Genomic DNA, 13,223 nt, shown 5'->3' with positions numbered 1-13,223 from the left:
GCAACCACAAGTCAGAACTGTCTCTGCTTGCATTTATTTCTTATGCAATCTGCACCTGGCTTTATATGAGAGAGGCCACTTCAAATTATTACAAGCTAATAGCTACAGTCCTTTAAAAAAAAAAAAACAACAACAACCTATTTAGATATGTTACACCAGTTAAACTACAAAAAATTAACAGATCTTTAAGGTGGTTATTTCATTTGTTTTGCATGTCAGATCCCTTTCTCCTTCTATCTATCACTATTTAACAAACATCTATCACTATCTAACTATCAGCTGTCCAATGAAGGCAAAAATGCCCCCAAAAAATGTTAAAAACACTTTTAGTTTTATTTGGTTTGATTTACCCAGGATTTGAGATAACAATCTCTGAGATTTCTGCATCAACCCCAATAATGAATGAAATTTCATTTGTGCAGCAAAATCACATTTAGAAAAATCTGCATCTTTTTCTAGAAACAATGTTATTCTGGATAATCCACAGACTTTATTGTAAACTCTTTTCATTAAAAAGACCTTCTATGGAGTGTGTTCTGTGGATGATGTTACGTCTCTGCTCCAAATCTTTTGTCTTCAGGAGGAGTTGCAAAATTATCAGATGTGTTTTTTGTGTTCATGACTCTCAGAGAAAAAACACTTGTCATGTATTTGGCATTTGCTCAGCACTGCTGGAAAGCATGTAAGTAGCTGTAAGCAAAGTTTTCGCTTATTAATTTTGACTTGCATTTACAGTGTCTCCCTTGGGGCAGTAATTTTGAAAATGTCAGAATGCCATGATGCACGTAAGATGCATCACATGCCCCAGTTTTGTCAACATCCAATGAGCGGTGTGTATGAGATATTGCACTAAAAGACAGATACTTGAAACTTGAATCTAATAAAAATTACATTAACGTTCAAGCCAATACATTCAATTTCAAACTGCTACAATTTAGATGTTTAAAGGATTTATTCAACATTTTAATGAATATGTCATGGCCGATAAAAATATAAGTAATTCAAACACAATTTTTGCTGTCTCTTTTCCCATAACACGATGGCTAATATATTCCTTCGTCACATTAATTGTATAATTTGCTACATCCTCTCTATTCACATCTATTAAATTCACAGTCATATATTAGGGAGGTCCCAGATTTAATATATTTTTCCTCATCCATGTCTTGGCTGCTCATCACATTAGGAAGTTGACTAGTGTAAGGTTGGCCATAATCATAATAATTAGGTATCAAACAATGATGGAAAGATCTCATTGCTGAATTAATTACAAGCAAAGGCCCTGCAATGGCTTTAATTAACTTATGACTTTAATTAAGTAAACAAAATCAGCAACATGTAAAGTAAAAGTGCTCATTATTCATAAATGCAGAATGACCCCTTTAGAATGTTATATAATTATTTTATTAGAGTTTTAAAAGCATTTTAACGTTGTTGATTGATTTGTTTTGATTTGATATACTTTTGGGTAGTTTAATCTGTAACATTGCTTCATATTTCACGAGACTATCATATGTTTTGTTTGTAAATCTTAATCTGCAAAGTCACTGTACTGTAACTAGTTGTAAAATAAATAAAAGTGCAATATTTCTCTTTGAAATGTTGCTAAGTATCAGAATCAGAAACAGCTTTATTGGCCAAGTATGCGTACACATATAAGGTATTTGACTCCGGTTTTTCGTTGCTCTCAATGTACTTACACAGAAATAGACATACAGCTAAAAACAAGGACAAAAAGCTGAACAAAGGTAAACATAAACATTTAACTATTATGTAGATACAAGTAGGTAAAAAAATATATATAAATGTGTATATATAAAAGGTATATATTAAATAAACTATGAAATCTGTAAACAATAAGACAATAGTGCAATGGTGCAGAGTGCAAAGTGTAACACGTTACTTTATATACATGAATTAGGTGGATATGACAGTATATACAGTATATAGTGTGCTTAGACTTATATTTGACAATGATGATATGTACATGTTAAAAAGACAGTGTGTATTTAAACCATAAAATATATAATTTATAATTTGTAGGTACAGTGGATGTTTAGTGTTACAGGGTTATTGCACAGGGATTGTTGTTGTTAACACTATGTGACTGATGTTAACTGTTCATTATAGTGATGGCCTGTGGGAAGATACTGTTCTTGTGTCTAGTTGTTTAGCTGTACAGTGCTCTGTAGCGCCTACCAGAGGAGAGAAGTTGGAACAGGTTGTATCTAGGGTGTGATGGATCTGCAGTGATGTTTCTTGCCTGTTTCCTGACTCTGGAGATGTATAAGTCCTGAATGGAGAGTAGGTTGGCACCAGTGTTTTTTTCTGCAGTCCTGACTGTGTGTAATGTAGTCTGTTCCTGTCTTCTTTGGTGGCTGATCCAAAACAGACAGTCAGTGATGGATGTATAGAAGAGCAGAGGGGAGAGCACACAACCCTTAAGGGCGCCAGTGCTGATTGTCTGGGTGCTGGATGTGATTTTCCCCAGACTCACCTGCTGCCTCCTGTCAAAGTAGCATTACATGTAAATACAAAATAAATACATAAAAATACAAGTAAAGTGCCTGAAAATTGTATTTAAGCACAGTACTTGAGTAAATGTACTTAGTTACTTTCCACCACTGCCTGTAATATATGATTGCAACTGAAAAATCAAACTCAAACAGAACACAGGCTGAACTGCTACCTTTGTGAAATGAAATTACTGAACTAACATCTCATCTGGCCTGGGAAAACCTTGGGATCCCCCAGGAGGAGCTGGAAAGCGTTGCTGGGGAGAGTGACGTCTGGACTACCCTGCTTAGCCTGTTGCCACCACGAACCGGCCGAGGATAAGCAGAAAAAAATGGATGGATGGATGGATGAACTAACATTTCAGGAAGGGAACTGCATCTTCAAAAAGTACACAATGTCACTTACAGTCTAAAAATGTATGGCAACTCACCCACTACACAGTGTTGTACCCTGTACTATTTACTGTAGGCTATATCTGTTTTATTCATGAGTTATGTTTCAGACTTTAAACTACAAAATGTATCCAGCTACATACAGTGGCTGATGTTTGGGGCTGCTTTATATACTACAAAGTCATGGTACTTTCCACAGGGAACAGTCTTCTTGTGTCTGTTTACATGCCTCAGTCCAGACATTTAGCTAATTACTCAAATTTCTGCCTACTCTGTAGTTATTGTTTTTGTTTCTTGTCTTTTTTAACTTAAAAATCAGTAATATGCGTTTGCTTGTGAGTGCACAGGGACTTCAACTCATTTTAAGACATTAAGTGGTCAGACTCTTTTAGGATTGTACACAGAGACCTTCATGGAACACCTGGTCTGCCTGTGGTTAAGTGTTTGATAAGTACTGAAACGTTGCTGTGAAAATAGAAGTAAAAAAAGGAAGTTTAAAACATCATATGTATATTAGACATATTTAGAGAAAGTGATCTATTGTCCAGTCAGGTGTAATCAGATTGTTCCAGAGGCCAAATGTTGTATTGGAGGGTCAAGTGTGTAGGCTTGTGTCGGCATAACACATACAGTGTATCAGCATTGGAGTTGTTGGTGTAATTAATCCCCAAACATGAAAATATGATTGACTTTCTTATCTAAACCACATGGGGGCGCTGTTTAACTTGACATGGAAATTTTTGAGGGGACAAAGTCGGTGTGAGGTATGCGGTTTAATTTGTTCAGTGCCATAAATGTGTCAGTTCTTTTCGGGGTGCATTCATTTACAAGCTCAAATTTTACTCACAAAAACGTGGATGATCCACCTGAAGGCAATCTTCTAAACCCACAACCTCCGGGTCATTGTAAATCACCTGACTCTCTGGAGTCAACAGCAGTCTACACGGACGCCATCGTTCCTGTTGTGCTAAAGCAAGGCAAATCAAAGGTGAGTAACGTTATGCTGACAGTGCATTGAGTTATGAATTTAGTTTATGTAAATTGTCACTTGGTACTGATACGGGTTGTCTCAAACGAACATCAGTCATCGTTTAATTTAGCGCCACTGATTAGTTATGGTACAATGTCAGGACTTTTTAACGCTAGCGTTCAAACAGCAAGCTAACCAGCTAACAGTTAGCTTATAGCTAACTGAGTTGTCAGCCACAGTAGAAAACAGCTTTGCCGGAAAACAACAGCCGAACTATTCCGTTACCTTATGTGAACGACCACTAGGGAGGTAGTTAATATTTAACGACAGTTAGATTGCAAATGCCAAACACGCAAAACGGCGTATTTTTCTTCATAATCTAGTAGATAACCGCTAACATTGTTTTGTAGCTAACCGAACGTTAACGTTCCTTCTGCACATGAAATGTGCAACGCAATCGGGTATCTTTGGCAAAACAACAGTTTCGACCAGGAAGCGTTAACGGAAATAAGGTTAATGCTAATTCTTACAATTTAAACGTTATCCAACGCTCGACGGTTAGCTAGTTACTTAGCTAACTAACGTTTAATCTTATTTGCGATTTGGTGGTGAGGAGACAGCTCGTAAATTGTCAACCAGCAAAGTGTCTAAAGGCATCAAGTAATGTTAGAAGACGAAGCAGGCAAGGTAATGTTCGCTCACGTCGAAACCACAAGACGTTAACAAGTTTTTAAAGTCTGATTAAACTGTTTCTGCTCTGACTTTGTGTTTAAATCAGGTGCTAACTTACCGTTATGGTTACTAATGGATAGTGATACTGATTCATGGGAATTTGCTCAGGTTAGTTACAGATCTTGTCGTCAACGTAATAAACTAACAGCTCTGCAATAAATTCCTCATGAATGTTATAATGGACGCTCTTTCAGAGAAATGTTGATTCAATTATATGGTCTTCATGGAGGCTGTGGTTTGTGCTGCTGTTGAATTGTATTGCTCTCATTAATCTAAATGGGTTGGACAAAACATTAGAAACATCTTTCTGTATAAGGCAATACAATTCAACAGCACCACAAACCTCAGCCTCTAAAATGACCATAACGCTGAACCAACACCCCTCTCAAAGAGTTAACTTACAACATAAACTGAACATTATACACTTTGAAGGTAGGATTAATTGCAGTTTATTAGACTAAATTCGTTTTAGAAAGGTGCACCTGAGTGTATATATATCCCAGGAGACATGACACCTGCAGCTTGCTACATAGCATCACGTACAACAACTAGTTGTTAATCACACCAACACAAGTTTTGAACCATGATATGCAAATTTTCTAGTGTATTTCTTATACTTCAGTGTCCTTCTTAAAGACTTCCTTCATAGACTACTTCCATTTAACTGTTTTGTTTATTGTTTAATAATCAATCAGAATCAGAAATACTAATAGAAAAGTATTTGTGTTTCCCTAAATATCTTGTATTCTGTTGTGGGTGGTTTAAAGACTTAAGTGTTGTGTTGTGGTTTAAAATGTTCTTGTTATCTGGTATTATTTACTGCTGTTCATTTCAGTCTGACAGGCTGCTGGCTCGCTGAGCTATCTTTGACCACAGGTGTTGTAGCTAATGTCCATGGATCCATATCATTACCAGGGAGTAACTTATACTGTACCACCTTATGTCAGAAAATCTTTTCAGGTCCACTGGTACATTTGGCTTTCAGATAATACATCAATAGCACTTAAGAGAACATTACAATTTATTTGACTCAGCCCTGTGTGTTGTAATTAGTAATGCAGCATAATAATAAATGATCTCAGTACCTCATAACTGTTGCACTTTGTTTGCTTAGACATGCACAAGTGCTACCGCTTGCTCCATGGAGGTGTCATGTTCATGTGACAGAGTTCATAGGCCCAAAGATAGGCACTGTCTCTTTGATACCAAGTTCAGGAAGCAGCATGATGGCAAGTTTTAGTGTTTACAGACACACTGTCACGTGCGCTCCATCAACAAATCAGACATGCTCACACTCCACCCCACCAAGCCTTGTTATTTACCAGATCGAGAGGTTGCAGGCCCTTTAAAAGTCTGTGTTACAAGGTGTAAACTTCATGCCCTGTCTTGCCATTGGGTGGGGAATAATTGATGCATTTGTGAGCAAGTTCTTCCTGCTTCCTTCCAGGAGATCTCAACTATCGTGCAATAATATCTTTTGGGTTTCTCATCTTCGTATCACAACAGGCAATCCGTGATGGACTCCCGGTCACGCAGACTTCCTTTTTGTCTGCCCAGCTCAAGGTCGTCCTACACATCCAGTCCAACACTCTCCTCCTCATCACTGGGCTCCAGCAATTTGTACAGTAGGGAGACAGTGCTGAATAATGACCGCTTCCCGAGGGCATCATCAGCTTACAAAGCAGACCTGGACCAACCGGTAGGCCGAAGGCACAGTGCACATCTCGCTTTTTAAATTTGCCTAAAACATATATAATTCAAATTGACTTCACAACTGTCTTGGTTAATTGTATCATTCTTTGTGTCCTCCTGTGTATACATTGCTTCTAGTTTTACATTAGATTCACTTTACATGCTTCTTAAAGAGTTTCTTTGGTATTTGTGTGTTTTTTAGCTGTCATTGTAGATGAACACCAGCTTCTTCTAATTCAGCCAGGTTTGCAGAGATCATATAGGTTGACAGTGTCAGCTTGAATAGTGTTGGTGTGAGTTGGATAAAACAGTCAAGAGCAACAATAACAACACAGCTACACTTCTTGGGCCTGAGTCCACATCATCCTACTGTATCTGTGTTTCTATTCCACTTGGGGCTGTAGTCATCTGCCTTTCTAGAGTATTCCAGCGAGAGGGCCTTTAAGTAAGCTCTTTTCTTACATGTTCCCTTAGGAGCATGGTACAGTAGCTAACTACGTGTATCAGTGGTGCAACAGCAGACACTTTGGAGGTCTTTTTATAGGGCAGCCTAGATTCCTTGGCACATGTTGTGCATATTTCAGTCCTGCTGTTCGTCAAGGCCTGTCTCGAAAGATAGTGTTACTGTTGGCCTGGGCCCTGTCTAGTTGCTCCTGTTCTTTCCAGAAGAGTCCAGGCTAGGTGCAAAGACACAACAAACCACTCACCTTCCATAATTGAAATTATTATACTGACTGTGATGAGCAAAACACCAAAACACACTTGTCCTTAATCATGAAACATATCCAAAAGCCAATCTTTTGAATAATTTAGAACATATTGCTTGTATCTTCTTCCCTGCCCTTTGCCGTGTATTGCTAGATTTTTTGGCACATTACGGCCACTAGAGTTGCAGCAGTTTCACTTTATACCATGGTATAAAAATTGACTGTTATTGTATCTTGTACATTTGCTTATCTACGGTATTGAATTCTACCGTATTAGTGTTATTACAACAATATATATTTCAATTTTATATCAAGTTTCAAGTCTGTCAGGACATAATATTTTTTGTGAAATTATAATAAAACAGTTGTTCAACCATTCATTTAAGGGTTGTTGTAACTGATGATGATAATAATAATAGTGTGAAACCGTGATATTTATATATCTGAAACTGTTATCGTACTGTGAAAATCTCATCTCAACCATTGCAACCCTAACGGCCACCAAAAAAAAGCGTGAAACTGTTGGAATACGTATCGCACCACATGCTTGTGCTAGTATTACGGGATGCAAACAAAATGGGGAAACACTCATAAAACATTGCTCCATAGCGCCACTAGTGATTGTGTAATTGTCCCACTACTAACAGACAGGAAAAGTTAACAAATGTTTGTATTACGTATTAGCCCAGGCATGAGTGCTAACTGATTTCAATTGTTTTACTGTCTCTCCTTTTTAAGAGTTCTCGTCTCCTGAGGTCGTCCAGAGACTACAGCAGCTCTGACAGTCGCTCCACCAGCTGGAAGTTGCCCTCTTCTCTGACATCCTCCAGCAGATCTTATGATCGCCCATGGGCTGAATCCTCTCTCAGCAGCAGGAGCAAACTGGTACTGGAGCTGTACTGTCATTTGTTTATAGCAGGCAAAATACAGCCTGGTCAAATGTATTTTAGGGTAGAGATTAGAGGAATATGTCCGAATGATGTCATTGAAATATAAATATATTTTTTTATGTCTGCCTTCATTTTCCCAGACTGATTCTGAGGGGAGGTTGGGGATGCGCTCAGTTCTGTTAAACTCCAGTGATGATGGTGACTCTAAAAGGGCCAAACTGTCATACAGCAACAGAGGACTGTACTCAAAACCAGCCAGCACCTCAGTCACAGGATCCACCTATTCCAGTAATGGGCTTAGCAGTGGCAGAGGTACATAATACCAGACTTGTTGCCGTATGGGACACTTTTTGAACATGTATCCTGATCTGATGTGGGGAGGACATGTGAGGATCTGACATGTTAATTCACACTGCATGCAGTTTGTCCAGAGTACACCCCCACTGCCTGGCTTGAGCTGCACATTGTATTTCTTCATTTTAGTTGACTCACCTGCAGTGGAGGTCTGAGGCATCTACAAACCTCAAAACCATTTGTCTACTCTTTTTCTGTAGGTGAAAAACAAAATGACACATTTGATTCATCGTGGAGGTCATGCCATTTACTCTCACGGTCATCATCTTCCTCCTCAAAGCCGCTGTTGTCCAGGAGAGAGCTAGAGATAAAGAACGAGCCCAGTCTCTCAGGTTTGGGAGAAAGAAGGATTAGGACTCCTGGATTGGCTTCCTCATTGTGTAAGCATATTTTGTGATGTAAACACACACAGAGTACACAACCTGTCTAAATATATTGTTAAATATAAGCCAATCTCACACAAACTGCTCTTCCCTCATTTCAGATCAGACAGACAGGGTGACCTCCACATATGCACAGGGAGCTCGGCCTAAAGAGACTGCCTACTCTCCTTCCTCATCCTCCTCCTCCTCCTCCTCTTCCTCTTCCTCCACTGCTAGAGAAAGCTCCCTAAATCACCACCTCTCATCTTCCACCTCCCACCGGTCTTCTCCTCTGGTGCGTGACTTCAGCAACAGAACCACAGCCTGTTTCTTGAACGGCTCATCCACCCTCCGCTCATCTCAGGAACAAACAGGAAATCCTAAATCCTCCTCAGATATCTCCTCCTCTTACTCCTGCCACACCCCCTGGTACACCACTCCCCTGGCCAGACCAGAGGCCACGCTCCCTCCCAGGCCGGCCCCTGAGGGTGCAGAGCCAGAGGGCCGTCGCTCCACTCGACGCCTATTGTCCCGTCTCTTTTCACGGCGCTCCAGTCAAGACTCTTCTAGTGGGTCTTCCAGTGTTCGCTCCCTTGATGATGATAGTCCATCAACTGGTGGAGAGTCTGTGGACAGTGATGAAGGAGCCAGGATGTTTAGTGTGGAGTCTGACACAGGAGGGCCAGAGGCAACCTTGGGTAGCCTCAGGAATCGTAGAGCAGACCTCGCCCCTATCCAGGAAAACAACAGCGATGGCTATCGTAGTGACCTGGCTCAGTCCAGAATGGGATTGTGGAGAGAGCCTGGTGTTGGCAGTAGTAATAACACCAGCAGTGGAGGAGGCAGCAGCTCCTCCTGGCTTTCCTCCTCCCTCCGTGGCCGCTGCCCTTCCCTCCTCTCTCGTCTCAGAAGACATACTAGGAACGAGAGTGCACACTCAGCTGCAGGCTTAGAAGAAGGCTACAGCCGTCCGCAGCATTTACTGAGAAGGTGGGATAACCTTGAGCATAAAGCATCACAGGAAGATGAAGATGAGGATGAAGAGGAAGAGGACGAGGAGAAAGAAGAAGGAGCAGTTGGTTTAGAGGCCTTTGCCACAGGCCATCCCTGCAGAGTCAAGGATGAAACGTTACCTGAACTCGAAGATGCCTCGGTTGAATTTTCGCCACGGCGCAGAGTTGGAGTATATGAAAACATTTCAGTTTCTATGGGTCCATTGAGTGGTGTTGAGAGCCAGCTGGATGGCCAGAAGGAGGAGCCCGTTTCTAGTAGGGATCAAGAGAAGCTGCGCAAGATCAAGGAGAGGTAATGGATTTTAATCTCCCACAAAATATGCATTTATTACTTCTTGTCCTCTTAGAAAACTGGTAGGTATTTAAGTAATTTGGGTAATGTGTCTGATTGCTGTCTCACCGGGAGCTGGAGTTAAAGGTGCCTTCCAAAACCTCAAACACTGTTTAATTTACAGGTTGCATCTTGTCTGTTCCAGTTCAGCCCACTTAATCACAAACTGCTAATTCAGAATTTAGAAATACACCTGGGACAATATACAGATAGTGTTTTATTATCCATAGTCGAAGTTGTACTTTTGATTATCACAAACATACATTTTTATCAGGCTATACCTTTTTTAAATTTATTTATTTTTTTAATAATGTACATCATTACGTAGCGCAATCTAAGCCTACAACAAAATGCTTCATAACTGTCTCTTTACAATCTACAGCAGTACAATTTTTCAAATATTATCTTACATTAAAATAGCAGGCGGAATTGGTTTTATAATACATATAACTCCTTTCTTGCTGTAGACTGCTTCTGGAGGACTCTGCCGAGGAAGAAGGCGACCTGTGCCGAATCTGCCAGATGGTGGAGGACTCGGCGTCCAACCCCCTGATTCAGCCTTGCCGCTGTACAGGGAGTCTGCAATACGTCCACCAGGACTGTATCAAGAGGTGGCTTCGCTCCAAAATTGGCTCAGGTAAATACAAACCTCCTACTTGGCTGCAGCTTGCATCAAAAGCACATCTTGTCAACCAAGTCAATGTGTATTTTTTTTTTTTCTTTTAGGCACAAACCTTGAGGCCATCACAACATGTGAACTCTGCAAGGAGAAACTGCATTTGAACATAGACAACTTTGACATTCATGAGTTATACAGGACACATGTCCAAGTGAGTCACCATTTTACTTCCTTTTAGTTAGAGAAGTGAATTTCAGAATTTACCTCACCCAATACATGCATCATTAATTTAAAAACAAAAAAAGAGCTAAATCAATGAACTCACATTTAATGTGAATGAAACATTAATTTATGGAGATAAAATGTATTTGATGTTATTTTTATAAGTCATGTAACTAATTGAACTATGTATAAAAAAAATTGGAAATAACCTCAAACACCAGTCTGACAGTGTATAAAGCATGTTTTCCTGGACAGCAGTTGCATGACGTGTTTAAGTTTGATAGACTAAAATCATGTCAAAGTACCAGTACCTACTGTACCAGTACAGTTTGCAGATATACAGATGGTTCAATTCAGCTTTATTTATATAGCGCCAGTTCATAACAGAAGTTATCTCATTGCACTTTTCCTATAGAGCAGGTCTCTTTATAATATTATTTACGAGACCCAACAATTCCCTCCAAGAGCAAGCACTTGGCACCAGTGGCAAGAAAAAAAACTTCCTTTTTAAGAGGCAGAAACCTCAGGCAGAACCAGTGGGCGGCCATCTGCCTCGAGCATGGTTGACAAGTTAAAGAAAATTAATAAATGAGTGGAAAAACATAACAAATGCAGATGCTTCCATTCAGGGCACGAGGGCTCAATGAGCAGTTTGAGTATGAAAATGGATGTGAATCATATGCTGTGGTGTTCAGATTTCAACCCAGATGAACACTTATGGCAGACTTTGAACCTTGGTGTTAAATAACACTGCACCACCACCATCATCAAAACACTAAATGAGGAAATATCTTTTCAAGAAAGGTATTCATCCCTCCAAAAGAGTTCCAGAGACTTTGAGAATCTTATGCCAAGCAGCACTGTTCTGGAGGCTCTCCACACTTTATTAAGGCATTACGTTATCCTTCATTTTGTCAACTGCATAGGTTCTGGATAAAAACTGGGCAGTTTGCTGAAAGGTCTTTTTTTCTTTCTTCACAGTCAGAATATGATGAATTCATCAGCAGCGGCCTCTATCTGGTGGTGCTGCTGCACTTCTGTGAGCAGAGGTTCTCCGATGTCCTGGGAGCAGTTGATGCAGCTGGGGTGAGAACACACACACACACACACATTCACAAACACACACTTAACGTTTAACCATAGTGTTAATTCAGCCCTACAGTTGATCATATTGCATTAATCTTTCTCAACTTTGGCTGATAGAGCCATTTGTATTTTATTGCTGTCAGAATACAGTGTACAGGGGTTCCTGTTTTTCTAGTCAGTGTATACTCGTGTTTGCATGTAGCCTTCTTACACATTGAACCACAAGTCAATACTGATTCACACAATTTGAAAATGTTTAAATGTTGAATTGCGGTAGAATACAAATCTTGAAAAGAGGAACGTCTCCCCTTTCTCACCCAGTTATTCAACCTGGTGAGAATTCTTCATGAACACATGGACAATCTTGAAAGTATGTTGTTCAATCCTTCTCTACTATGCTTATGTGTTTGTTGAAAGGCAGTCCTGATTTGCTGCAAGCGACCTTTCGTCTGTAATTGCCATGTTTAAAGCTACCAGCTTTTATACTGTAGATCACTCGCTCGTGTGTTTTCATTGTTATGTTTATAATGTGGCTACAGAATTTGATTTAATGTCTCTGGATTGCAGTTCCCCATGGTGAAAGTGACGAGGAGATCCAAGACAACAGACCATCTATTGAGTTTTCTGACCTGGACGACGATCTTGAAGAGGAGTACTAAATGAGGGTAAAAAAGTGGGTCAGAGGATCTGAAGTTGCAGGGCTACTCCATGCCATATGGTAGCTCACCCAGTTTTCACACATGCTTTGACATCGTCATATTCATCTGAAATGCAAGGGCAGTGAGAAATGCCAAACGCACAGAACATGTCTCGCCTTTGTTGCAGGTGGCTTTTGCACTTATGCAAACTCAAAATGAATTAGTGTGTAAAAATATTTTGGTTGACACCACCGTATTTCTTTCTATGAGTGCACTTTCATCATAATCATAATAAAATAAAAATGCAAGTCTTTTTAACTGTTATACCACAAGTGCTTTTAATGTTTAAATAAAAAGGCAGAAATTTAAATGGCATAGAAGGACAACAGTGACAAGTGTCAATTTGTACTTAAGCTGTGATGGTGAGACTGATGCTTTTGGGAGAGAATATAAAAGGTGGCTGTTATTCCTTTTGTCTGTTTTCCTCTGACTTTTCCCACTGAGAATGTATTTAAAAAAACAACAAAGAACTTATCCTATCAATGAATTTTCTCCATCTTTGTGTTTGAAATGCTTTATGTATGTACAAATCTAGTTTCATGCTTTCAATTTCGGAATAAAGATTGAATGCAAACTGCCTTTTCTGTTAAGTCTTATTTACTATTGTATATTGATTTACTATTGATGTTACAGGCACA

At 39.6% G+C, this 13,223-nt stretch overlaps 1 protein-coding gene and 1 long non-coding RNA gene across 6 annotated transcripts; one reads left to right on the top strand and one right to left on the bottom strand.

Annotated features, from left to right (window-relative positions):
• Positions 1–933: 933 nt before the first annotated feature.
• LOC122882061 lies at positions 934–3,888 on the bottom strand. Of its 2 annotated transcripts, XR_006379276.1 has the most exons (3): positions 3,757–3,886; positions 2,690–2,808; positions 934–2,507 (listed from the first exon to the last, which is right to left on the bottom strand). It is a non-coding gene; the product is annotated as an uncharacterized LOC122882061 (long non-coding RNA). The 2 variants fall into 2 exon arrangements; XR_006379277.1 differs by lacking the exon at positions 2,690–2,808 and having other exon boundaries at positions 3,757–3,888.
• Positions 3,468–13,163, top strand: marchf7 (membrane-associated ring finger (C3HC4) 7). Of its 4 annotated transcripts, none has more exons than XM_044209036.1 (11): positions 3,760–3,897; positions 6,118–6,310; positions 7,749–7,895; positions 8,041–8,212; positions 8,455–8,634; positions 8,739–9,921; positions 10,428–10,597; positions 10,687–10,790; positions 11,783–11,887; positions 12,209–12,257; positions 12,455–13,163. In XM_044209036.1, exons 2-11 carry the CDS (start codon positions 6,128–6,130, stop codon positions 12,544–12,546), a joined length of 2,385 nt encoding a protein of 794 aa, XP_044064971.1. In that variant the 5' UTR covers positions 3,760–3,897; positions 6,118–6,127; the 3' UTR covers positions 12,547–13,163. The 4 variants fall into 4 exon arrangements, with proteins under 4 accessions (XP_044064954.1, XP_044064971.1, XP_044064963.1 ...); XM_044209028.1 differs by lacking the exon at positions 3,760–3,897 and adding an exon at positions 3,966–4,566; XM_044209019.1 differs by lacking the exon at positions 6,118–6,310 and having other exon boundaries at positions 3,468–3,897.
• Positions 13,164–13,223: the final 60 nt, after the last annotated feature.

This window comes from Siniperca chuatsi, linkage group LG1, assembly GCF_020085105.1.
Source record: "Siniperca chuatsi isolate FFG_IHB_CAS linkage group LG1, ASM2008510v1, whole genome shotgun sequence".
Lineage (NCBI taxonomy): Eukaryota > Metazoa > Chordata > Actinopteri > Centrarchiformes > Sinipercidae > Siniperca > Siniperca chuatsi.
Note: the sequence above shows the minus strand (reverse complement) of the source record. Positions and strands in the feature narration are given on the sequence as shown.

What these genes read in the sequence shown, in the direction of transcription:
- marchf7 (XM_044209019.1), top strand. Translation starts at nt 3,676, where the DNA reads ATGCGGTTTAATTTGTTCAGTGCCATAAATGTGTCAGTTCTTTTCGGG. An exon ending in CTGCGCAAGATCAAGGAGAG is followed by an intron (nt 9,922 to 10,427) that starts GTAATGGATTTT and finishes TTCTTGCTGTAG; the next exon opens with ACTGCTTCTGGAGGACTCTG. An exon ending in TATACAGGACACATGTCCAA is followed by an intron (nt 10,791 to 11,782) that starts GTGAGTCACCAT and finishes CTTTCTTCACAG; the next exon opens with TCAGAATATGATGAATTCAT.